The 27,553-nt window shown below is 34.6% G+C and overlaps 1 protein-coding gene across 3 annotated transcripts; it reads left to right on the top strand.

Moving 5' to 3' along the window:
• The first annotated feature begins 10 nt into the window (after positions 1–10).
• BROX (BRO1 domain and CAAX motif containing) lies at positions 11–20,579 on the top strand. 3 transcript variants are annotated; one of them, XM_081298103.1, is made up of 15 exons: positions 12–205; positions 362–393; positions 734–861; positions 2,496–2,612; positions 6,179–6,285; positions 6,637–6,733; positions 9,929–10,024; positions 11,030–11,102; positions 12,580–12,685; positions 13,363–13,452; positions 14,774–14,859; positions 15,712–15,793; positions 16,116–16,266; positions 17,290–17,449; positions 18,337–20,579. In XM_081298103.1, exons 4-15 carry the CDS (start codon positions 2,512–2,514, stop codon positions 18,421–18,423), a joined length of 1,236 nt encoding a protein of 411 aa, XP_081154229.1. In that variant the 5' UTR covers positions 12–205; positions 362–393; positions 734–861; positions 2,496–2,511; the 3' UTR covers positions 18,424–20,579. The 3 variants fall into 3 exon arrangements, with proteins under 3 accessions (XP_081154230.1, XP_081154229.1, XP_081154228.1); XM_081298102.1 differs by having other exon boundaries at positions 12–393; XM_081298104.1 differs by lacking the exon at positions 734–861 and having other exon boundaries at positions 11–393.
• Positions 20,580–27,553: the final 6,974 nt, after the last annotated feature.

Raw genomic sequence — 27,553 nt, 5'->3', positions numbered from 1 at the left:
TAGGTTGAGGCCGCCCCACTCCGCCGAGGGCCGCCGGAGCTATTGCGGCATCCTTTCTCGGCTTGGGAATCCCACCACCTCTTTCCTTCCTCTCGGGGGACGACATTGAAGCCCAAGAGGAAGGACCAGGGAGAAGTTAGAAAAGTCCGGTGAAAGGAGCGTTTTGAGGTGGCTGCGACAGTGAGGCAGCCCCCGCCCGTGCTCGGTGAGCACTGCCGCCTCGGTAGCTGTCATGGCCGTCAGTCACGTGACCCAGACTCGGCCCGGGCTTGGTTTCCAGTCGCTCTAGTTCAGTACTCTTGTTTCTTCGATTCCCTCCTATTCTTTCTTGCGGACTGTAGTACTGCTTTTCTTTCCTCAGGAAGAGTGCCGTACAGACTCTTGAGAACCCCGGTAAGTATGTCAGAGGACGGGCGTTCCCCACTAATATCCCTCTCTCTGTTATTCCCTGGAGTCCAAGCATTAGGGTCACCCCCCTTTTACACCGGTCTCTTTAGATCCTTGGATGGTGATCTAAAAAAGCCACCTTCTAACGCCTTGAAGAGAAAGAAAACCCATATTGGTCCCGTGAATCAATGGTATTAACAGCTGGATTCGCCGAATCCCTTTGCCCAGTATCTCTATTAGCTGTTAAGAGGTTTTATAAGCGAAGTAGGATTTCTTTCGGTAGTCCTTTGCCCGCCCCTCTCGGGTTGATACTATCGGCTTTCCACCAAAATGCCTATTCCCAAAGAAAGGGGCGCGCTAGTGTTGGCGCATGCGCAGCGGTGCTGCCCGCTGTCTGGAACCCGACGGGGCACGGAAGGAAGAGGCTGGGTGGTAAACAGGAAGTGGACTCTCAGAGCTCCGGACCCCTCTCAGGTAGGTTTGTCGGGGACCCACGTTAGTGTTGGTGGTCTTATGTGCTGCTGGGCTAGTTGACGTACTCGAATGTTGTGTTGGTGCTTTTAAAGGTACTCTTGCACCTGCGGAGGGGGCCGTCGCTTCCACCCACCCTCGGAATTCCTGAATACGGTAGAGTGCAGGTCACCGAAAGGTTGGAACGGTGGGGGAGAGGCAGAGTACAGTACTTAAAATCAGTATTTGCAGAAAATATGCTCTCGGAGAATTAAGCCCAGAGTGTGGCCCTCTCTCTAGAGAAAGCTTGGAGTAAGCGCACGCAGATGCTGTCTGTAGGCTGAAAAAGAGGCTTATGTGGAAGATGTTTAGATGACATTTTCTAAAAGGACTCGTTAAGTGTTTTAAGTCGTAAATGAACCTGCTCAGTTTTTCCGTGAGTGCACAAGGTATTCTGTTCACGAAATCATTCGGTGCTTCTCAAAACCAGTTTTGTCATGAATAAATATCTTAAAGGAAGTGCTTAAGGTAGGTTTTTTATACACTGTCAGTCGACGTATTTTTTCTAATAAGAAAATTTTGATTGGCAACCTGTGTAACAGCTTTCAAATTAAGTAAACATGGGAATTTTTTTCAATACTGTTTCTGGGAATCTAATTGCCATATGTAAATCTTTGGCTTGACTTTCTTGTATTATTACATACACTACCTACCCAGGGACTTTTAGGTAAGAGATACAGTAATACTTTTCTTTTTAAAACTTAAAAGCTGTGAAACAATTTTTTTTTAATTTGGCATTTCACTTAGGTAGGTTTTCAAAAGTTTTTAGGTTACAGTTATTAATCAAATATTGAATAACATTTTTATTATAAAATATTGACTCAGCTATTTTATAAAAATACATTTATTATAAAACACATAAGTTATCCATTGGTGTCTGCAATATGTGGGAAATATAGTTAGCTTAAATCCGTAACAGTATAAATGAGGGTCATCATTTCAACCTCTTATGGAAATTTCATTCCTCTGAGCTTGTGTTCTTACTTGCAGCTTTCCAACCAAAGTCTAGTACTTTACTACTCAAAAGTAGTCTGGGGAGTTGCAGCATTAGCATTTCAGGTTTTCTCCAAGACTGTTAAGTTAGAACTTTAATTTCAACAAGAGCACTACACCCTCAGGTGATTTTTTTTTTCCCACCCGTTAACATTTCTGCTCTGATATATTTTAACATTAACGTTACTGTGAGCATCTTTCCAAATGCTGTTTTTTGGGTTTTTAAAAATTTTTTTAATATTTATTTTTCAGTTTCTGGTGCATACAACATATTTATTTTTATTTTATGTGGTGCTGAGGATTGAACCTTGCGCCTTTCGCATGCCAGGCGAGTGCATTACCGCTTGAGCTACATCCCCAGCCACAAATTCTGTTTTTTAATAGGCCTGATGTAAACATAGACTACTATAAATAAGCCACCACCTAAAACAAACTTGATTTGTGTAGGTAAAGTATTTTATTTATATATGTAAGTACTATATCATTTATATATAAAATGAACATATTCTATTGTAAGCTCTCAACTAAAAGATAACTATTTCTATACTACATTCATTGTTTATGAAATATTTTATTTAATTTATGTATTTTTGTTTTGTTTACAGAAAATATCCAGAAAAAATGACCCATTGGTTTCATAGGAACCCTTTAAAAGCTACAGCTCCTGTCTCTTTTAACTACTATGGTGTGGCCGCTGGTCCTCCTGCTTCAAAAATTTGCAAGTATGTGTTAGACTCACAAGTATTTTTGCCACTCTTGGATAAATGGTACTCTTTAGGTTCCATGGTAATACAAAACTATGTAACACGTTGTTCCTAACTTTCAAATTTACAAATGATAGAGGAAGAGTTAAATTTTGGCAGTCATCTAGCCCTTGGTCCTTAATTTAAGACCAGTAAATGAATCTTAAATTTACTGGGTCTAAAGCAATGACAAAAAAGTCAATAGTGTAAGAGACTCAATAAAATAGGATATGGACATTTTTAACTGGCCAGATAGTAAGTTCACTGAGTTCAGAGCAGGGAGAGATCCTTATGATTTGCAATGACTATTAAAGTGATATAGGAGAAAGAACTTGAACTGGAATTTACATAAATTCTGTGGCTTAATTCAAGGATTGGCAAACTGCTTCCCACAGGTTCAGCCTACTGCTTGTTTTTGTAAATGAAGTTTTTTTGGAACACAGATCCACATTTATTTATGTATTATCTATAGCTCCTTTGGGCTGGTTTCCTCTACAATAGCAGAATTGAATAGTTCTGGCTGAGACCTTATGGCCCACAAAGCCTGACATATTTACTATCTAGCTCTGTATAGAAAGTGTTTGAGGATTCCTGACTTAGACAGGGGTGAAAAGAGTGATTTCTATCAAGGAAACCATTGTTCTAGGGATAAGAGAACAATTTGGCTGGAGCAAAAAGGATAGATGCAAGAGGTATTTCAAAGGAACAGTTAGCTGACTGGACTGGCTCTGAGATTGAAAAGGTTTCAGTCTGTTTGAGATGTAAAACAAATAATTCAGATATTGGTGATACCAATATAGGACAGTCAGGAGAGATACTGCGTTGGAGGAAAGAAGTGATTGTAGTACAAGGCAGGAAAATTTGTCTTATTAATCTAGACCAATGATCAGCAAACTTTTTTGGTTTTGGTATTGGGGATTGAACCCAAGGTTATTTAACCACTGAGCCACATTACCAGCTCTTTTTATTCTTTATTTTGAGACAGAATTTTGCTGAGTTACTGCAGGAATTACTAAGTTGCTGAGGATGGTCTGGAACTTATTGTCCTTCTGCCTTGGCCTCCAGAGTCTGGATTACTTGGGCATGTGCCACTGTGCCCAGCTTCAGCAAACTTTTTGAAAAGCAATAAATAATAACTATTTTAGGCTATATTGGCCACATAGAGATGTTGTTTTGTATTCTTCTTTGTTCTTTTAAGTAGTCATTTTTTAAAATATTTTATTAGTTGTTGATGGACCTTTATTTATTTATATGTGGTGCTGAGAATCGAGCCCAGTGCCTAATACATTCTAGGCAAGCGCTATACTACTGAGCCACAACTCCAGCCCTTAAATAGTCATTTAAAAATGTAAAACACATCCTTATTCTGTGGGCCATACAAAAATAAATTATAGTTTCTTGACCCTGAATCTAGACTTCAAGAGGCTAGGCCCCCACTTCAATTGCTTTTTCCGTAGCCTTAGACAAGTTCCTGAACTTCTTTGGACTTAATTCCTAATCTATAAAATAAATACCCTACAGCAGATATTTACATTTTTCTCTAATTCTATAATTTTAAAATGAATATTATTTTACCCAAGTTGAACTATAGGTGATAATTGAGTACCTACATGGAAATTTCTGGCAAATTATTTTAGTCTAGAATAGGCCTTAAGGATTCACATTTCTTCTGAGTTTAGGAATCACTTCTTTCATTTTCTAGATAAAGTGAAATCTAGATGCCTCAAACAATGACATATTCATAAGGTAGCCTATTCCATTTTTAGTCAACTACATGTAATTATTGGTATAATAAATTAATAAATTTAATAATAACTTTGAAATAAGCCTCCTCAGAATTAGTACTAATGAATAAGCACTGTATCCACCTCATCCAGGATTTAGTCCATGCTCTTTTCTAAACATCATAACTGTGTTACAACCCTCCTAATCTCAAGAAAGTATTTGCAAAGCTGTTATTCTTCCACTCAACAAGTAAGTTTAAATATGTGTTTTATCCTAGCTATCTACTGAATTCTTGTATGCAGCCCGTATTCTCTTGGTGCTCACAGTTTAAATCCAGTCTGTCTTTAATTACCTAATTGAACTTGCAATCCTCCTGCCTCAGTCTCCTGAGCTGCTGGGATTATAGATGCGTGCCACCATGCCTAGCAGTTACTTAACACACATTTTAAGTGTCTTCAGTCATTGTTCATGTAATATGATTTCTGGAACACTGACTGAGCTATTTGCCTTCGGGATTAGATGTGGATATGGACAGAACCAAGTTAGAGCTGACAATGTAGATCTAGGAATAAAAGGTAGTTTTAAGATGTACTAATAGATGAGATCTCAAAAGATAAAACCAGAAAGCCCAAGATTGAACAGTTTCATAGGTGGAAATAAGAAGGGGACATAGAAAAACATGGGGAGAACTTTTAGATATAAAAAAGAGCACCTGGAAAATTTAGTAACATTGGAATTATGGGAGAAAAGAATTACAAGAAGGAAAAGGCAAATCTGTGGTGTTTTGTTTTGTTTTGCAGCAAGGAAGTAAAGGATAATAGAGTGTAGGGAGCCATTTTTAAATGATTAATAGCCACATGTTCTATGCATTGAACTACAGAATGCAATTTCACTTTTAAAACTTTTCTACTTAATAAAGTGTATTTTGACATTCTGTGAGTAATGTCTAGTTTAGCCATTTTAAACCATTAAGTCTCAAGTTTTAATTCTGTAAACATTTCAACAAAATTGACAAAGGTACTTTAAAATAGGTTAGAAATCACATTCTAGAGCTTATATATTAATATTATGTTATATTGCATAATTACATGTTCTATACTGTATTTAAGTTTTTATAGGTGTTTCAAATCTGGAATGATTGGAAAAAATGGATTAAGGAGATACTAAAATCAAACACAAATATGACTGTCAAATTTCCATATTTCAAGAAACTTCTGCGAACTGGTTATTTAGTTCTAATTCCTCCTGTCAATCTTAAATGCATACATTTGTTTGATTGATTGATTGATTTTGTGTGTGTGTGTGTGTGTGTGTGTGTGTGTGCTGGGAATTGAATCCAGGGGCACTTTACCACTGAGCTACATTCCCAGTCCTTTATATTTTTTTATTTTGAGACAGGTCTCAATAAGTTTCTTAGGGCTTCACCAGTTGCTGAGGCAGACTTCGAACTTGGGATCCTCCTGCCTCAGTGTCCACAGTAGCTAGGATTATAGGCATGAATGCATGCATCACCATGTCCAACTTTGATTTATTTTTTATAAATTAAAACTTGCTAGATATTCTTATTGCATAATTTTCATTCATAAAAATTGGACTAGGTTTATTTAGTACAACTTTTTAAATGTTTTTAGAAACTTCATTTATCTCCAGTGTTAGTCCTAATCAAATTTATTGCTCTGTACTTGATGATACCTTAAAGGAGATAGTGGAGGATGATGGGTGTTATTTTTTTAAAACTTTTACATTAAAACCTTTAAGCCACTTTTACACAGTCATTGTAGTACAGCTTACTTAATTTTATTGTCTCTGTTTTGTACAAGTGACTTGAGAACATCCAGGGCACGACTCCTTGAATTATTCACCGATTTGAGCTGTAATCCAGAAATGATGAAGAATGCAGCAGATTCATACTTTTCACTCTTACAAGGTCAGTTACTTGTATGAACTTCTCAGCTAAAAAATAAAAAATTATGCAGAAGTTAATATTTAACTCTTATACACTTTTCAAATTTGGACAGTTTAATTTCTAGTCCATACTTGTATGCTTGAATTTCAAAAATGTGAGAGTGTAATGGTAGTGTGTGGTTTAACATTTTGAGAATTAAATATGTACATATTTTATATTACATTATCTCAGAAAAAGGTGTGGGATTTGGGAAGAGAGAAGGGGGCCAAAAAAATTCATTCAGGCACCTGGAAAAGTAATTATCTGAAAATATGTCCAAATAGAACACATGATATTTATTCTAAATCTAAAATGTCTTGTATCTTTTTGTAGGTTTCATAAATTCACTGGATGAATCTACCCAGGAAAGCAAGTTGCGATATATTCAAAATTTCAAGTGGACTGATACGTTACAAGGACATGTTCCAAGGTAAGCAATATTAATGTACTAAATGGAAGCCAGTTTTTGTAACTATATAGCCAGCCATTAACTCATAGATTCTGTATTTGAAGAATAAAAATAAGGTCTGATCAGCATTTTCTCTTGTCAGGAAATTAATTAGAAGCATTGGATTCTAATTCTAATATATATATTAAGTAAAATTATTAGTTGTTTCTCCCAGAGCATGTCTATTTTTTATAAACTCAATACAAATACTAATAAAAATTGAACAGTCTTATTTTAATAAGACACAAAGAATGTTTTAGAAATTTGAAACCTAAACTGACTTTCAGTCTTTGCCTACCTTCAAGCCAAGCAGAATTTTGGTTTTCCCCTACTTTCTTTTTCTAAGGGATAGTTCAGAATACTTTGGTCAGTCTGTATCTGTCTTCTTAACTCCATAGTCTTTTGATTCTAGATATTTGATTTTTTTTATTTTTTTTTTTACTGTTTCTACTCTGTTTACAAACTTTCCTTCAGAGCTTTCTCATCACTCACTTGAAACTATCGTAGATGAAATAATAGCAGGAAATATGTCATAGTATTAACTTTATTCAACTACTTTTTTTGTTTTTAAACATCTTTGAATTGTTAAAAATACCTGTATATTTTCATCTCAATTTGCTGTAGAATTACTGTTTTGTAAGAAAGAAAGGGCTGGACAATTGCTGGAAGAACAGGGCAAATAGTGCATTATATAGAAAGAGAATGGAGGTTGAATTTACACATAGCATCTAGGTATGTAGCATAGCATCATACCTAGATGCTATTCCATGTTTTCTGCAAAGGAAACATCTGCTTCTTCAACTAGATTTTGGTATTATAAGACTTTGTGAGGAACAAATAAGAAAACTTAGGTTACGTGAATAACATTATAATGCCAGGCATTTAAGAAGACATTCACCAAATGTTAATTCATTTTTTTCCTTGGGAATATCTCGTGTAGAATTCATAATTGGATAGGAAGTAGGGAAGATGGATCCTTTCTAAATATTCATAGTTTCAAGTTAATATTCAAACCTTTATTATTACTACAGACTTTGGCAGATTCTAAAATGTTTTGCATTGTGTAAATTTGGCCTACCTACCAAATTTTTATTCCATGTTCCAGCAAGCTACTATTTATTGTTTTTTTTTTAGCATTTTATGAGAGAGTGAAAAATTATGTGATGAAAACCTTAAGTAACACTGAAAACTTAGTACATGTGAGATTTCTAATTTACTTTATGCTTTATTTCTACTTATTCAGCTGAGATTGTGCTGTGAATCTTATCTGCTCGGAAAAATTATTTCTTGGATTATACATGCTCTGACTGCTACTTAGATGTGGTGTCACAGAAATGGAGTGTTTTGGAACAAGGTGGATTGAAAAAATGAGTATAAAAAGAAAAGAGTTATTCATTAGGTTTCATGTAAATTAAGAAAACTGTCATGTGATTTAAAAGTAAAGTTATAAATTAGAAATACACAGTAGATCACAGGGTGTAATTCATTTGAAATTTCTCAAGTTTCAAAAAGAATAAGCTATTTAACTGTGAATAACTTTTATTTAAGATGGTAAAACTGTTTTGTGAGGTTTGTTCATAAACTTTTTCATGTAATGTACATGAAAATTACATCAATTTATGACTATAATTTTTAAATTAAATTATATTTATATTTAAAATTATTTATAAATTAACTATCTATAACTTATTTTAATTACAATGTTTTCTAGCTTTCTGTGTGTGTATGTTGTGCTGGTGCTAGGGATTAAACCCAAGGCCTTACACATACTAGGCAAGGGCTCACACCTCATAAATTTTGTTTGTTTTGTTTTTGTGGTACTGGGAACCCCAAGGCCTTGCACATGATAGGCAAGCTCTCTACACTGAGCTACATCCTCAGCTCTTTAATTTTTATTTTGAGAACAGGTCTTGCTAATTTGCCAAACTGGTCTCAAATTTGTAATCCTTTTTCCTGGGATTACAGGTGTGTGCCATTTTGCCTGGCCAAAATCAATAAATAAAATACAAAGTAGAGACATCCTTCAAAGCTTTTCCCTTTTGGTAACTTTTCAGTATCTATCTTATTTTGCATAAGGATGCTATTTTTGCTTTCTTATTTCACCAGTTGAAATTAATGAGATAGTGTGTAATGAATTTGCAAGTTCTTAAAATGATGGTGAATAAATTGGTGTTCATATCATTTACTTAATGCCATTTGCCATCTTTTAATGTTATAGTAATAGAATAGGAAGGAAATAAGTACATATACTTGTTTTCAGGACCTTTTCCTTTGTAAAATACTGATTCAAAATCTTCTATAGTTTACTTCATTTTGACATTTCATCTTTCTTTTCATCCATTTCTTTTTACACTCTCTGCTCTAATCAAGCAGTTTGGGTCAGTTTTATCAGAAAAATCTTTATACTTTCTTGTGCTTTGACAGCTTAAGTTTCTCACCTAGAATGTCTTTTGCTTCCCTTCTAATCATCTCTCAAGGCACAATTCAACTTTTATATATACCATTAATCCTTTTTTAATCATCCTAGCCTAAAACTACCTCTCCTCTTAATTCTGTTTTCTTAATATATGGTATAAGAACTATCCATTTCAGAATCAATTGAGTATTTTATAGATTCTGGGCTCCATTCTAGACTTTCTAAGTTTTTGAGGGTAAGTCCCAGAAATCTGTGTTTTTAAAGCTACTCTATCTACAGTAATCTTTGGGAAGTACTATTCTTATGTTATTCAGTTGTATAGTACATATTGCGTTACTATATTTAGCCATTCATTGATAATTATTGGGTCTTATCTCCCCATCTATATTAAACACAGAACCATTTTCATTATTCCTACTCACACATGAACACACACTCAACCACTTAGCATATAGATCTTTGTAATTCTGAGTTGGATATTCAATAGGCTTCATGTAGCAATATCTCAATAATTTTATAGAACTTAGTTGGGTGTGGTGGCACATGCCTGTAATTCCAGCAACTCGGGAGGGCAGGAAAATTGGAAGTTGGAGGCCATCCTCATCAATTTAGTGACACCATGTCTCAGAATAAAATAAATAAATAGAAATGCCCAGGGATGTAGCTCAATGGTAAAGTGCCCCTCAATGGTAAAATCTCCAGTTAAAAAAAAACAAAAACAAAAAATTTACAGAAAATAATAATTATGTTTTTAATTTCAGTGCCCAGCAGGATGCTGTTTTTGAATTAATTTCCATGGGATTTAATGTAGCTCTGTGGTATACCAAATATGCTTCAAGACTGGCGGGAAAAGAAAAGTAAGTTAAAAGAGAAAGGGTTTATGTATGTAATATGATGTTTTTCAAATATTTTGAGTTTCATTATGAAAAGTTTAGGCTGCTGATTAAAGAGTACCATGTTGAGTGAGTGCACATATTTTAAGTTTTAGAATTAGGGAGCCTAGTGTTAAGAGAGGAAAAAATTTTTTAAATAATCTTGTAATGTGAAAGGTTTCCCTAAATAAGACTCCATACCAAGAAACTGTAAAAGGAAGGATTGAATATTTGTCCGCTTAGAAGTCCTATGAACATAGTTTAAGAAGCACGTGACAGAATTGGTTAAAACATTGCAATGCCTATGATAAATTATTCATTTCTTAAAATGTATACTCTTACAAATCATACAGATAAACAAAGACCATCAAATTAGTTACAAATAAGCAATGGACATGAATAGGCTATTCATAGAAAAAGAAATGCAAAAGGTTTTAAGTATATGAAAAGATCTTGAAGGACTAAAAGAATTACAAAATAAAATGAGGTGAAATTTTTTATAATAGCTAAAGTGTCTAGAGCAATAGGAAATTGGCAAAATTGTTATAATTTATCCATACATAGGAATAGTATGATACCATTGAAAAATGAAGTTGAATCTTGTGTACTGATATAAAATTATCTCTAAAGTGATTAAAATTAGTAGAGTAGCGAATATAGATAGCTATCATTTCATTCATTTCATATGTATAAGTGCTTGTTTATAACAGAAGAATGTTGAAGGTAAGACCAGAAGACTTCATTTCAGAGTTCAGAGTGCACATCTAGGCAGGTCTTTTTTTTTTTTTTGGAAGCATCTTCTCTTTGGATCTCATTTGCATTTGTTGCTTTGACACTTAAAAGTATCAGGATTAGATATTTTAATTAAATGGAAGAAAACTAGTGATGAGAAATGCAAACAATTAATTTGGCTTAATGATAATGTGTTAGTTGTTGTTCCTAGTACCTGAAATTCAATTCATCCTCTAACAATTTAACACTGTCTTTAAGTATAACAGAAGATGAAGCAAAGGAAGTCCATCGAAGCCTGAAAATTGCTGCTGGGATTTTCAAACATTTAAAGGTAAAAATATAAAATTTTATGTAGAATTTCTAATGCTTTAATTTTTAAATAATTTTTCCTTTCTGGCAAGAGAGGAAGAATGTTTACACACTTCATTATGTATAAAGAGCTGGTACTGTCCCTCCAGTATCTGCAGGATTCAAACTGCTCCCTTTCCCTAGGGATGCTAAAATATGTGGATGTTCCAAGTCCCTTTTATAAAATGGCACAGTGTTTGCATATAATGTATGTACTCCCTCTCGTATTAAATCATCTTAAGGGCTGGGGATGTGGCTAAAGTGGTAGCGTGCTCGCCTGGCATGCACGGTGCGCTGGGTTCGATCCTCAGCACCACGTAAAAATAAAAAAAATAAAAAGATGTTGTGTCCACCAAAAACTAAAAAATAAATATTAAAAAAATTCTCTCTCTTAAAAAAAATCATCTTAAGTTTGCTTATAGTATCTAATACAATGTAAATGCAAATGTTGTATCGGTAGTTATTACACTGTGTTGTTTAGAGAATAACGACAAGAAAATAGTATACGTGTTCAGCACACATGCAGAGTCTTTTTTTCAAATCTTTTCAGTCCAAGGTGTGTGTGTGAGGATGTGGTTGTGGAAACTGAATATGTAGGGCTAACTGCATATGTTCTGTTTTCCATATTTAATAGTACCTTATTGATGAGTTCAGCCAATTACTGTCGGTTTCTGCATTTTACTTTTAAAAACATCAGAGACTCTTACAATTAGAAATTTTCAGTTGTAATACACTGTTTATTTTTCTGTCTCTTCTGAAAAGTTATAGACAAAAACAAAGCGTTTCTCATTGTTCTCTGAAGCAGGTGTCAGCAGCAGTCACAATTCCACAGAACTGAACTTCTGACATATTCTCAGTACATCAATGAAAATGCTGGAGAGGCGATTATGGCACTCATACATTAAATTGCCTGGAGCTATAGTGGGCATTAGGAGAAAGAAGAATGTGTTTTCCAACTAGAATTCCCCTTCTCTTCATTCTAATTAAACTACTATTTATTAAAGAACTCATGGAGGCTCAATGTCAGAGTTTTTTCCCATGATAAAATAAGATGCGTCTACAGTGATGAAAAAGCTAGGATACTGAATTTAGGTGGAAAATTGTAGTATTTTCTTTGTATCTTTAATTATTAATATAAATGAGCAATTCAGGCTATCATACAAAAAGGAATTTTGTTTACTATTTCAGTGAAATATTTTCTGAGGTGAAAGTGTGGATTACATATGGAATAGTCTACTATAACCAAAATTTTGCTCTTGAGTTTCTTTTTCTTATAAAAGCTAAATTTTAGTGTACAGGGGCTGATATTATCTGTAAGCTTACTGTTGCTCCTTTTTTACAATTTTTGTTTGTATATTAAATTTCTGGCAAATTTGTCAATTGAATGTCTCGTTAGTTTCATTTTTTCATCTCTTAACAACGGGTTAACATGAAATTTGGCATCTTCTGTTTTCTTTCAGGAAAGCCATATCCCAAAACTTATTACACCTGCAGAAAAGGGAAGGGATCTAGAGGCACGGCTCATAGAAGCTTATATTATCCAATGTCAGGCTGAAGCTCAAGAAGGTATCCTAAATATTGTAAGATTTTTCTTGTTTTTATTTTTAAGAAAGTCTACATTTGCATTTAATTAATCTTTTTTTAAATAATCAGAATTAGCTGCAATTGAGTTTCAGTTTTTAGAAATTTCAGGAGGAATAATTCTACCTTTGACATTGAGCTAGCAGGAACAGATCTTACAACTTACTGACTCTTTTTTTTAAAGAGGATTTTGATTCCCTGCCATTTCTGACAATACAAAACTAGTTCTTTAACTCTTTGTTTCCCCAACTACCACGTTCATTCTTTTTTCTCGTCCACTGTTTGGTTTAGTTTGAAGTCTATCTTTTCAGTGGCAAGAAACAGTGGGACTTATGTGATAACAGGAAACAACTTTCTAAGCTTTTGGATTTTTTCCAAATGCCAGTGCTCTGAAAGTATTTTTTATATCAATCTACATTGTAGTAATTCTCTGCAATTAACTAGTAGTTGGCTATTGATTTATTTAATGAAATGGTAACAGAGCCAACAAGCTGTGTTTTCTGTTTGTATTTGCATTTTCTATTCTTTTCATAGTAAAACTTAACAATAATTGTATGAAAACCCAAAAAGATTATCAGACTTTCTTTTGCTATTAAAACTGAACTTACTCTGAGTGGAAAAGAATGTAATTATAGGTTCCTTTTATTGTGTGTTGGTTTTAGTAACAATTGCCCGAGCAATTGAACTTAAACATGCTCCTGGACTAATTGCTGCACTGGCATATGAAACAGCCAATTTTTATCAAAAAGCTGGTAAGCTAATTCTGTTGTTATACTTTTATTCTTTATATTTTCAGATTTATTTGCATTTGATTGAATAGGAAACAGAACAAAAAGATTCTAAGTTTTCCATTATTTGCAAAACTAGAATAGTATCTTCATTACTTCATTGATGTTTAAAGAATTAGAGTTGCTCACAGTTAATATGCTACATAACTTTTAATGGAAAGGACAGTGCTGTACTTTTTAACCAGTCATCTGATAACTATATGGTCTTTTGCTTTTAAGTTTTTGATCTTTACTGTAATCTTGTAATTACTATCCTTTCTTAGATGAGAAACAAACCAAAGAGTTAACATGATCAACCCAAAACTTAACTGCTAGCAGGTGGGAGGTTGAGACCAGAACACAGTTTCTCTAATTATTCTATTATTCTTTTCATTTACTAATTTAAGATATTTGCATGTGTTTCTTTTTATGAGATGGTTACTGTTTTACTTGCTGAGTAGAGATAAGTTGAATAAATTCACAGCTAAGGGGCGTAGACAAACATGTAATTACATTGTTGTATCATGAGTTTTATGATGATGTTACAGCAGTGAGATGAGAACCTCAACAGTCTGGGCATGCTAGAGAAGGCTTTCTAAAGGAAGGTTACATCTTAGCCTCATTTTGAAATACACATAGAACTTTTTGTTATGTTTCTTAGAAAGCATTAGTGTGTGAGAATAGAACATTTTGTGCTATTTACAATTTAAGAAAGAACTTAGCACATTTTGGCACTTTCAGACAGTTGTAGCTGAAACACAGAATGAGTAAAACGAGAAGAGATTGGGAAAATACATTTTTGTGAGATAAAGAAGTGATTTGTAAGCCTACCTAAAAAGTTTGGCCTTGATTCTATAGATATTTGGAATCCATTTTATCTTAACCAGTGAGTCTGACTGGATTTGATTTGAATTTAAGAAAGATCTTTCTGGTTGCAGTATGAGATAGGCTTGCTGCATGAAGTAGTAGGCTGACTTAGCACTTAAGAAAAAATTCTGCCTTTGGAAAAGGAGAAAATTTGGAAGCAACATTATTTAAAATTCTTGGTCCATATCTATTTTTATCTATGTTTTTGTCTTAATCATCAAATCAAAGAAATGCCATGGTATTTAACTAACCCTATTATGTAGCTTGAAATATAATTATGGGAAGCTAAGTCATTTTTAATAAAGGTTTTTTAAAATCTATAAATGCTTGAGTCTTAGACTTGAATGGCATTCTGCTTTTAGCATGAAAATACATGAACTAAAAGTCTTCTAGTGAATCAGGGTGAAATTATATTTTGCTTTTTAAAATGTAACTTTAGATCATACTTTATCCAGTTTGGAGCCTGCATATTCTGCAAAATGGAGAAAATATCTTCACTTGAAAATGTGTTTCTACACAGCTTACGTAAGTATTAATAGCCCTAAATATGATGTAAATTACTCTTTCCATCCCCTTAAGCGCCAGGTCTCTCATCTTACGAAAGTCTTAGCATTTTGCAAATAACAAGCAGTTCTCAGTAAATGTTCACTGACATTGTAGCCATTGTGAACTAACACGGGTGGAAAGAGATGATGTAGAATTGTAGACCTAGATTATAGCAGTGGAGTTGCTGTTTGATTCAAAACTCCCTATAGCCTTCTATGTGCTTAACATAAATTTTCTCAAGTACAGTTGACTAAGTCCAGTCTTAAGGCATATCATACACTATATATCACCTAGATTGGTGAACCATTACTACACACTATTTATCTGCTTATTATAGCCACCAAACTTAATTATTATTTTATTGATTAAGTGCTATGTGAGAGAGTCAAAACCCTTTTTTCAAATCTAAATAAATGTATTTATTTCTTATAGTTTATAATCTGTTTTACATTTACTACTTGGGACCACATGTAATCTCTGCACATTTAAAGAGTAAACTTTCAGGCTGATACATTTCTTTTAAAACTTCTTTAGTCCTTAACCTCAAAACAGTTGCTCTGCATTAGCACAGTAATTTCCTCCTTTATCTGCCATGTCCTGATTTAACAGATTTTAACAAGTAACTTTTGATCTCAGGAAATGGTTAGAAGGCTAAGTTCAGCTAAAGGCTTGATATAATTCTATCTTTTATATGAATAGAGATGGGAAAAGCTTACTCAAGTAAAGAGATCTAATAGATTATTTATACTTAAAAGAATGGATAAAGGCATTTATCTGACACATGTATAAGGATAGGGAGAGTGAATAAAAGCGTGTTTCTCTTTTTATTAGGCTTATTGTTATCATGGTCAGACTTTGTTGGCTAGTGATAAATGTGGTGAAGCAATCAGGTCTCTGCAAGAAGCAGAAAAATGTAAGTATTCCTATCAGAATTTTAATTCTTTTATTAAAATAGGTATTTTACCATAAAGGGGGATAAATAGGCGGTTAAGAGGTTTTGGCCAAGATCATGAAAGGGAATGAGGACAGGTGAGGTAATTGGAGGAAGAAAAAGTGTTTCAAACTTAGAACATGTAGAAAATGCCCATCTTTCCATTAGAGTATTATTATTGATATTTCTATTACTCTATGGAAGAGAAAGCAGCAGAAATCTTATCTTCTGATTTAAAGCTTTTTAAGCATAAATAAGGAACGTTTTATTATTATTAAACAGCTTTTATTCCTTTCATATGCAGTATATGCAAAAGCAGAAGCATTATGTAAAGAATATGGAGAAACTAAAGGACCTGGACCAACAGTCAAACCATCAGGACACTTGTTCTTTAGGAAACTTGGAAACCTTGTGAAGAATACCCTAGAAAAATGTCAACGAGAAAATGGATTTATGTGAGACTAACTTAATATATAATATTAACATTATATCAGTTTATAGTTATATTGAAATATTAATTAGTAATATCATGGTTTCTATTAGTCTGTGTTCTCAAAGGGTTTATGTTAAAGTGCACTTAAGTTTAGCATTATTTTTTTTCTTCTTTATAGTAGTGATAAAGTTCAAGTGTGTAGAACCTTTTGTGGTACTGGAGATTGAACCCAGGGGCTCTTAACCACTAAGCCACCTCTCAGCCCTTTTTATTTGTGTTGAGATGGAGTCTCTCTAGATTGCTTACAGCCTCACTAAATTGCTGAGGTTATCTTTGACCCTGCAATCCTTCTACCTCTGTTTCCTGAGCCACTGGGATTATAAGCATGTGTGACTGTGCCCAGTTTAGAACCTTTTAATTACTGACATGTAGCTTACTTCTTTAGGATACTCCCATGATGTTCTTGTTTTCTCTGCATGTTTTATGTGTACCTTCCCACACACAAACACACGCACATACATATACATATACAACTATACATCTTCTCAACTCCCTTTGCATGTTCACCTCACTCTGGTTTTGGCTACCTGTTAAGCAGGATAATTAATTTTTTCCAATCCTTCCTATTCCTTTAAAATAGTTTCCCTTATTTGTGTTCAAACTGTGAACCACCACCTTCGTTGGTTTGTAGAATTGCTCTTGTCCTTGTTTTTAATCTCTGTACATTTTCCTCTTTATATTCTACATATGATCTTTCCAAACTTTGCACTTTCTTAAACATGTCAAGTTCACATTTCATCACTTCCTTTGGAAATAGTTACTAATCTGTGTTAATGATCCTCTTTGTATTCTCATGGCACTTTATATCATAATAGCTTCAGTTAACTCTGCATTGTATTGACAAGGTTTCTTAACTTTCTCACCTACTCATCTGTGAACTACATGAGACAGGGAAATCTCTGACCCCTCATTACATTGATGATTATATTAGGAGCTCAGTTACTGAATAAATGAATGAATCACTATTTAAATTGCTTTTTTGCAGTTACTTTCAAAAAATTCCAACAGAAGCACCACAGCTGGAACTCAAAGCAAATTATGGGCTGGTAGAACCGGTGCCTTTTGAATTTCCTCCTACAAGTGCTCACTGGACACCAGAAACGCTGGCTGCATTTGATCTCACCAAGAGACCTAAGGATGACAGTGTATGAGAGAGATTTTTTCTTCTGCTCACGAAACTTTAAAAATGCTAACTCAGAGTTAGCATTTTGATGTTTTTCTCTATTTAAATAGATACCTGTTTGTCTATGTTAAATCAGCTAATTATAGTGTAATCTTTTGTAGAGCACTGTGAGATAAAGCCTTTAGATCCTCAGTGGCCTCTGATTTTAAACATAACTGAATGACATCAACACATTATCTTGCCTTTTTACAACTTGTCAGTGCTTCTTCCTTAAAAGAGAGTGGGAGGAAAGATTATCCTTGTTTGTATTACCATAACAATACTCTTTTTTTCATTTAGCATATTGCAGGGTATCTAATTCCAGCATTCCATGAATCATCCAGGAGTAAAATACTTTTATTCATTTATATTTAAGTAAATCTTGGTGTTCTAAATCAAGCTCAAGAGGAAATTTTGAGATTTAACTGCCAGCAAACTAGAAATCTATGACAAAAAGAATGGGAATAATTTTGCAAGAATAGCTCCTCCCTTCAAACTGCATTTTTTATGTAATTCCCTTACCATACTAAAATCATTATTCTTTAAAATAACAATCTTTATATCCTGATCAGACTCTTAAGAAATAGCCTATTACTATCATAAGTTCATTCCAAACTTAGGGGTTCCATAGGCATAGACTGATTATTCATTTCTTCCTTGGAGAGTATAGGTTAGGAAGACCATTTGCTTGACTATAGGCAAAAGTAACTGTTTCTTAAAATGAGTTGATTTGTAGCTTCTGGGACAGCTTTTTATTCTCAATGTTACTTCATTCAGTATTGTACCTTTTGAAAGTCTAAAGTAGAAAAGATCTCCTGTTTGTTTTCTGAGTTTATGTAAGTGCTTAATATTGTATTTTTCCTTCTTTAGGCCAAACCTAAGCCAGATGAAGAAGTAAAACCTGTGAAAGAACCAGATATCAAACCTCAAAAAGACACGGGGTGCTACATCTCCTAAAACACAATATGTGCTTAGAATTGTACAAGTAGAGGAGAAAACTGAGAACTCTACAAGTAGAAGAGAAAACTGTAGAACTTTGGTACACATTTCTTGAAATGATTTCTCTGAAGCTTATAGCATAATTATTACATTCAGAGGGAATCTGCCTTTAGTTCATTCTTGATTTTTAAGGTGGTAGACATGTTTTTAATCAGGACAACATTTGAAAGGTTATATTGTGCCTCTGACAGGTGTATTTGAGGGTTAGATCTTTTTTGAATTCTGGTTAGTAAGTTTCAGCTTAATGTATTATAGGCCTGAATTGTTTTTCAGGTATGTTTTTCTATCTTCACAAAAATGTTTATTTTTTTTCTCTCATTTGATACCAGAAGAATGGCAAGAATGAATTTTGAGCAGAGATGGTCTTTTTCCCCTCACCATTGTGTTAATTATAACACACACTTGTTATGTTCTGAGTCATTTATCTTTTCTGGTGGGGGAAAAAAGCTCTTAATAGTTGAAGATCAGAAAATGTTCCTGCAAAATCCCTCAAATATATTGGAATCTATAATTTACTCAAAAATTAGTGTTTATAAATAAGTTGAGACCTCTAAGAACTTTTTCTTATTCTTGTATCTGCTTCATTCAGTCTCAAAAACCCTACAATGTTTTTTTACAAATACCTTTTCTAATGGGTTTTTTACTTAGAGGATAGAACTTTGTAAGTGTTTAATGTTTATATGTAAGGGAAGACAGTAAGAATGAAGAATGTTTTTTGAAGAAGTAATATTGCATGATAATAAAAAAAAACTAAACGTGAATGAGATAGGTTGTCCTGTTATTACACTGGTAACTACTACTTTGTTAGAGAAGTTTTAGTAAAATACCTTTGTTAGCTGATTTTAGTGTACATTGTTTTTATATGGTTTTCTAATATATATATCTATATACATATCTCCTATCAGAATTGCATTGTTTTAGGTCAAAGGCCAAAGCAAAAATTTAGAGAACAGATACAATATAATCTTAAAAAATGGATTTAATAAGGCTGGAGATATTGCTAGAGCACTGGGTCCAGTTCCCACTGTTGGGGGGAAAAAGATTATAATCATTTGAAACAGTTTAGTATATACACAGAATTGAGAAATAATGCATAATACTTAAACAAAATTCACACATCTGTAGATTTATCTTGTGTTGATTATTCTCCTAGAGTGTTAGATAATTTGCTATTATAAATGACACATTGGTTTTTACCAGAAATAATAAAAGTAGTGTATTTTGAGAGCTTACTATGTGCCAGTCACTGTGCTGAGCACATATATAGATACACCATAACGCACCTTTAATAAATATGTAAAATCTGCATAAAGTGTCAAAATAGGAATATATGCATTTCATTTTGAAGAATGAACAAATTATGTCTAGCTGAACCAAGATTGTGTTCAAATAAATAATTGCTTAAATCAGATATCATAGCTTTCACCGCTTTTAAAAAGCTGTATAGAAATCAAGTTTTGTTTTTTTTTTTTAATATGTGGAAATGCTAACTACTATTTTCAGTATATAAAATATTTAATATTTGAAGCTACAGTTTCCAGAATATTTGGAGCAATAAATGAATAGTTTTATTTTGCTGCTTATGGGAAATATTAAATTTCACTGTAAACAGTCACTACAAATTGACTTGTTTCTGTATGTTATCTGCTGACAATTTTAAACCATACTTAAGGACCTATTTATCTTAGGTACTAGTGCTTATTTAACCTAGTTACTAAATTTTCACATTGATATTTTTGTGGATTATACTACCATGTATGAAATAGAAATATGCAGTATGCTCAGTGCTTCTGTAAAACGCAGTTAATACTGGTATTTAAATAAATAATTGTCAATTTTGACATGTTCAAATAGTATTTTTTGACTCAGCAAAGGTAACATTTTATCCTTTTAATACCCCATTATATATAAGATTTTTTGAAAATGGTGTTGGAAATGATCAAATGTAAAGAAGTTGCATGAAGGCTAGAGGGAGATGTAACTATTTGTATTAACCGTTGCATAAATTTCATACCAGGCTATGACAGCTTACATATTGCTTCTGCTAAGTATTGTTTGTATAATGAATTATCTTTTTATTTATGAAAATAAAAGCAATTTTACCTACATTTTCATTGGACTTTTTGGGGTTTTTTTAAATTTTTTTTTTAGTTGTTGATAGACCTTTTCTTATTCATTTATTTATATGTGGTGCTGAGAATTGATCGCAGTGCCTTACACATGCAAGGCAGGTGCTCTACCACTGAGCCACAACCCCAGCCCAGAATTTTTGCTTTTTGATGAATATTTTTATACTTCCTAAGCCAGTAGCAATTTGTGAAATGTTAATATTCACATTAATGATTAAAAGGACAAATACAGAGCTGGGGTACAGCTGAGTAGTAGAGCGCTTGATTAGCATGCATAGGCTCTGGGTTCAACCCCCAGAATTGCAGAAAATTTTTTTAAAAATGACAGATTCATTTGTTTTTTGCTTTGTGTGCTTACTAATAAACCTTAATCACTCCTTGACCTGTTTGGTTTATACTTATGTTTATTGGTACCTATCACTTCTTAATCTCAAAGTAGGATTTTGATGGACCTGTTTATTTTTGATGCAAAAATATAAAGAATGATGCAGCATTTGTGTACTGTGGTAAGCTAAATTGGGGAGCTTATCATTGTTGTGCCATAATCTGTTGAAAAGCTTTTGTACTTTGCACACTTGAGGTGGCATTTAAATAAAACCACTTGGAAATATTTCCTTACTTTCCAGAGTTTAATTCTGGTGCTTCAGAAAATACTGCATTTCTAATCTCATATATAATAGTAAACTCATGTCACATTGGGTTACCATAACTGTCTAAAAACTTTTTTATTTGTCATTTGAGTAATTGCTTAAAACTTAATTTTTTAAATTCAATTAAATAGTTAATAGTTTATGAATTACAGAACAGAAAACATATTTGATCATGCTCATCTAAAGGCCTTAGCTGTCACACAACCCAGTGCATCTGATTCCCGTGATGTACTTGAGATAGTCCTAAGCTCATATAGTCACTTAGTATTTCCCTAAGAAAATGGTAGATGACCCAGTATCTTGAATCTTCATGTTGGTTTTTAGCCTTCTGGGAGCCTAACTGGCTAGGACCTGAGGTGGCTAGAGCTCCTAGGCTAGTCACCTTCAGAATTTCAAACAAGTTTTCTATATAGTGTCATATAGAAAAAGTTGGGAAACACCCCAGTGGGGAAGCAGGTTAAGTAATTTGGTGCATGTACACAGTTTAACACTGAAGGAAAAAAAAAGATTAAAAAATCTTGCCAAGTGCTACTCTGTCAATAATTTTCAAGGAGTGAGCAGCAGTGGTTTGCTTATACATTGTGTTTATTCATATTTCATGGGTTTTCTGTCACTATCCTGCTGCTGCTGCACATATGCGTGCATGCGCGCGCACACATGCACATACAGACCCTAGGGCCAGTTGTCTCTGAAGCACTGTGTCTAAGCATGAGAAGTGGGGTTTTGATGGTCCCTGCCCTGCTCTCACAGAGGTTAGACCTTTAAGACAATCTCAAGGCAAGAGGGAAAAGTGGAAACCAGAAGGGGTGCCAGCGGTAGCCCAGGCAAACAGTGCCAATGAGCTCTTGTGTAAATTGCCTGGCACTGGTTCTTTGCTGCAATTTAACCTTATGCATTTGAAAACATTGTGTAGATAAAACTGAAAGAACTCTTTGCAAATTTTAGATATTACACTTTGAAGTTAAATGCCAAGCTGTAGAACTATTAATAGTGTTAATATAGATTACAATTATGTGTTTCAGCAAAGGAGTTAAATGAGTAGTGCACAGATGTAATGAGAAAATATTCATTTTCAAAATCAGGAAATAAAACAGTTGCAAGGCTGTTCTTATTTTTCCAACCTATTATAGAGTACCTTCTCCCACCCATTAAAATTAAATACGTGATTCATTCATCAAACGTACACTGAGTTCCAGCTATGCATCAGAAGATAGCAGCAGAAGATAGACCAGTGAACATACAATTAAAAACCTTTCCTACTCTGCTAAAGGGCACAGGGAGGGAAGGGAAGAGGGAGGAAAGATGGGTGAAATGTGTTTGATGTTGATAAGTACTAAGGAGAAAAATGAAGCTGGAGGTAAGAAGTTCAGTGGTGGAGGGTGGTGGCGAAAGGAATGGTAAGTTGCCTGGGAGGAGTTACAGGAGCTCAGGGAAGGTGCTACTTGAGTTAAACACCTGAAGTAAACAAGGGAACAAAGTCTAATAGAAAAAAGAACGGTGGAGAGAGCAGCGAGCACAAAGGTCCCTGCAGGAATGGTGTTCCCTCAAGTGACTGTAGAAAGGAGGCCATGTGGTTGGAGAAATGTCACTAAGAGGAGAGTCATACAAGATGGAAGTCCAATGACAGCCTGGTAGGCCATCATAAGGGCTTCATCTTTTACTCTGAGTGACTCACTGGTGAGTTTTAAGCAGACAAGTAGCAGGATCTGTCTGACGTAATTTTAACAATTCTAACTGCTTTTTAACTGTAGAATGTAGGGGGCTTAATAAGACCATTGCAATAATATAGGTGAGAGGTGATGGCTTAGAGCAGGTGGTGGCAATGAAGTGGTGAGAAGTATTAGAATTCTGGAAATATTTGAGAAAATTTCCTGACAGATTTAATGTTAGGTGTGATTAAAGGAAAAGAATCAAGAATGACTATGTTTTTGGCCATAGCACCTGGAAGAATAGAGTTGCCATTTATTGATATGGGAAGACTGCCAGAGGAGTAGATGTAAATTTGTCTGTGAATGGAGGTTGGGGGATGGGGTGGATTGGAGGGGTTTGCACTCAAAACATGAGCAAAGATTTAGACAAATCAGAATCATAAAGTCTATTAGACATCCAAGAAGAGGTGTCAAGCATGCAGTTGCACATGTAAATTAGATTCAGAGGAAAACCCTGATGTGGAGAATGTAATTGTCCAAGTCATCTGTGTGTAGACAGTATTTAAACCACAGGGTCAAAGAGGAGCATCAAGGGATGCAAAGAAAAAAGGCCCAGTCTCTGAGCCCTGGGTTACTCCAATATTGTACAGTTGGACAGAGTATACGATCTGCTAATTATATGTTTTATCCTTGATAACCTAGATTGGAGTTTTTAAGGCAGAGGTGTTCATAAGAACTAAACTAAAGTCAAAAGAGCTTGATACAGAGAGTATTTGGTCCACTGAAAGAGCACTTCTAGAATATTCATGTCTAGGTAGTGGTGTGAAGTTAGCAGTGCTCCCAAGGTTTATGAAAACAGATTTCAGTCAGCTATAGAGCCCCCTTTCTATGACAGGCCTTGTGATGACAAGGATGGATTCTGCATAGTATATTCTAAAACGCCCATTAGGTGGCAGAAAAAACATTTACTAAATCAACTGTGAGCTAGATCTCTTCCCTGCTCCTTTAAAACCTCCCTAAAAACCTCTGAATTAAAACATGTCTCTGTCTGTTTGATGTATATAACTATTATGAGGAACAGAGACTAGTGTTTCATTTAGAGAGCCAACATAACAGGATTGAACCAGATATGTGAAGGATGGGATGTGAGCACATGTATGTTTTATTTGGTTTGGAAATGCATGGGTTTGGATGGTCTTAAGAGGAGTAAATCAACTATAATGAGATTAAAATCCTTCTTTTAAAATTTTTTATAGTTGTAGATGTATAAGATATCTTTGTTTATTTATTTATTTATTTAATGTGGTGCTGAAGATTGAACCCAGTGCCTCATGCATGTAAGGCAAGTGCTAACTATTGAGCTAAAACTCCAGCCCTTTTTTAAATTTTTTTTTATATTTAAGCTTTTTAAGTAGGGTGGAGCAGAAGGAGGCTTAGGAAACAGAAAGCAAGAAACCTTCATGGAAGGTGTTTTGGACCCAGTTTACTGTTTAAGCTTTCTGTAATACAAGTTACTGAATCACACAAGACTTTCTGTTTCAACTTCAGTTTCTTTCCTCTCGCTTCTTAGGGCATTGGGCTCCAAACTTGTCTACATGGTGGGTTCATCTGAGCAGCCTTTAAAAAAATAATGATGTCTGCATCTCATCCCCAGAGATGGTGATTTAAGTAGTCTGGACTGTGGCCCATGTTTGGAATGTTTTTCAAAGCTCCCTCACTGATTCTAATATAAAGACAAGTTTGAGAGCCACTGAGTATTGTTAATGGTGACTGTGTAAATCCTACAGACCTTTCCACAACTCAATCCCGTCCCACCCTACAAGACAAACACAGGAGAACACTTCCACGTCAGCATACTCAGGGGCTCTGTTTGGCCTCAGCCTAGTTTATCATCTATCAAACAAGTGTAGAACCAAATGTTGCTGTACTTCCAACACCAAACAGAACTAATTACATCAACAAAAGAAAATACAGCAGGATTATGTGAGTTGCTCTCTGGAAATGTTTTGATTTTGTTTGTTGTTGCACAGTGTATTTTAGTTCTTACAGCACTGGTAATATTTACTTTTTCAATGCTATTAATGCTTAGCAATTATTGGTCTTAAATAACAAATTTAAATGGGTACTTTTTGACTTCCCTATGGCATCAGAAACTAAAGGGTAACCTATCTTCCTATTTCTTGCTCAAGGCTCTTCTGGGATAGATTGGCACTAATTAAGTCAGGGAAAACAAATGTTTCATTCAAGTCTCCTCAGAGGTCCTGGGAGGGTCTGGAGGGAAGGGTATAACATCTTCTCCCTGTGGAAGACCAGTTTAACCCTTTGTCTTCCAGGCCTTTGAAACTCTGAGCTTGGTAATGATAAACTCAGCATTACACAATAAGATTTGGTGATTAAGAGCTGGGGATGTGGCTAAAGTGGCAGCGCACTTGCCTGGCATGCACGGGGCGCTGGGTTCGATCCTCAGCACCACATGAAAATAAAGATGTTGTGTAAAGATGTTTTGTCCACTGAAAACTAAAAATAAATATTAAAAAAAATTCTCTCTCTCTCTTTAAAAAAATAATAAAAAAGATTTGGTCCATTTGTCTATTGAAGGGCATCTAGGTTGGTTCCACAGACTTGCTATTGTGAATTGTGCTGCTATGAACATCGATGTAGCAGTGTCCCTGTAGCATGCTCTTTTTAGGTCTTTTTTAGGGAATAGACCGAGAAGGGGAATAGCTGGGTCAAATGGTGGTTCCATTCCCAGCTTTCCCAGGAATCTCCATACTGCTTTCCAAATTGGCTGCACCAGTTTGCAGTCCCACCAACAATGAACAAGTGTACCCTTTTCCCCACATCCTCGCCAGCACTTGTTGTTGTTTGACTTCCTAATGGCTGCCAATCTTACTGGAGTGAGATGGTATCTTAGGGTGGTTTTGATTTGCATTTCTCTGACTGCTAGCGATGGTGAGCATTTTTTCATGTACTTGTTGATTGATTGTAGATGAATGGATAAAAAAATGTGGCATTTATACACAATGGAATATTACTCTGCATTAAAAAATGACAAAATCATAGAATTTGGAGGGAAATGGATGGCATTAGAGCAGATTATGCTAAGTGAAGCTAGCCAATCCCTAAAAAACAAATGCCAAATGTCTTCTTTGATATAAGGAGAGTAACTTAAGAACAGAGTAGGGATGAAGAGCATGAGAAGAAGATTAACATTAAACAGGGATGAGAGGTGGGAGGGAAAGGGAGAGGGAAGGGAAAATGCATGGAAATGGAAGGAGACCCTCAGGGTTATACAAAATTACATACAAGAGGAAGTGAGGGGAAAGGGAAAAATAATACAAGGGGGAGAAATGAATTACAGTAGAGGGGGTAGAGAGAGAAGAGGGGAGGGGAGGGGAGGGGGGATAGTAGAGGATAGGAAAGGCAGCAGAATACAACAGACACTAGTATGGCAATATGGAAGTGTAACTGATGTGATTCTGCAATCTGTATACGGGGTAAAAATGGGAGTTCATAACCCATTTGAATCAAAGTGTGAAATATGATATATCAAGAACTATGTAATGTTTTGAACAACCAACAATTTAAAAAAGGCATTTATGAAAAATAAAAAAAAAGATTTGGTGATTAATTTAAAACTACTTAAACTTGTATATGAGTACACATAATGTATGCATGTATTCATATGTTTGTATTGCCCATAAAATGTTCTCAGAATTTGTTAGTCCCCATTTTAATATACGGCTGACAATCTATTTACATTTGTAACAATCACTGATTTATTTGGAATCATTTCTAATAGTTTATTTAGTATTTTTATTAATCATGTTTTTTTGCTCTTTTTTATCCTATTACTTTAGAATGTATTAACCTAATTTTTAAGTTTCTGATTTTTCTATTATTTGAATACTTGTATGAGGACTGATATAATTTGAATCTTGAATGTCCCCCAAAGCCTATGTGTTAGTAATGGCTTGATCCCCATCCCATAGTGCTGTTGGGAGGTGGTAGAACCTTTAGAAAGTGGGCCTTAATTGAAAAAAGTTAGGTCATTGGGGTGTACCCTTGAAGGGGACATTGGGACCCTGGCCCCTTTTTCTTCCCTTCTCTCTCTCTCTCTCTCTTTTTTTTTTTCTGGCCACCTTGAGGTAAGAAGGTTGTTTGACAATGTGCTCCTGTTATGATTTGGTGCCTTATCACAGACCCAACAGCAATAGTGCTAACAGACCATGATTTAAGACCTCTGAAACCATGAAATAAAATAAAACTTTCTTCTTTATAAGTTGATCACCTCAGGCATTTTATTATGGTAACAGACTGCCAACAAACGTAAGAACTCTTGTAATATCTTCATTGCCAAACCTTCCTAATTATGGTCAATTTCTTTGTATTGTTTTTGATGTTTTGTAATAAGTACAACTTCAGCAAGGGTTGTTTTCAGTAGAGATTCATTATACTATGTCTTATTGAAGTTACTCCAAGGTGGTTTCATGTTTGTCTTTGACAGAGTTCCGTGAGTGCCTGTCTTTAGCTCACTTGTCTTCACTTTAGGACATCATACCATATGAAAACTGAATTTGGGCAGCATCTACTACTGACCTGAGGTTCTATTTTTTTTTTTCAGGTGAAAGTTTCTACCTATATTTCCAAGAGGTGGCAA

The sequence above is a fragment of the Spermophilus citellus genome, assembly GCF_964194105.1.
Source record: "Spermophilus citellus genome assembly, chromosome: 6".
Taxonomy (NCBI): domain Eukaryota; kingdom Metazoa; phylum Chordata; class Mammalia; order Rodentia; family Sciuridae; genus Spermophilus; species Spermophilus citellus.
The sequence above is the reverse complement of the archived record's forward strand: the minus strand, read 5'-3'. Positions and strand labels throughout refer to the sequence as shown.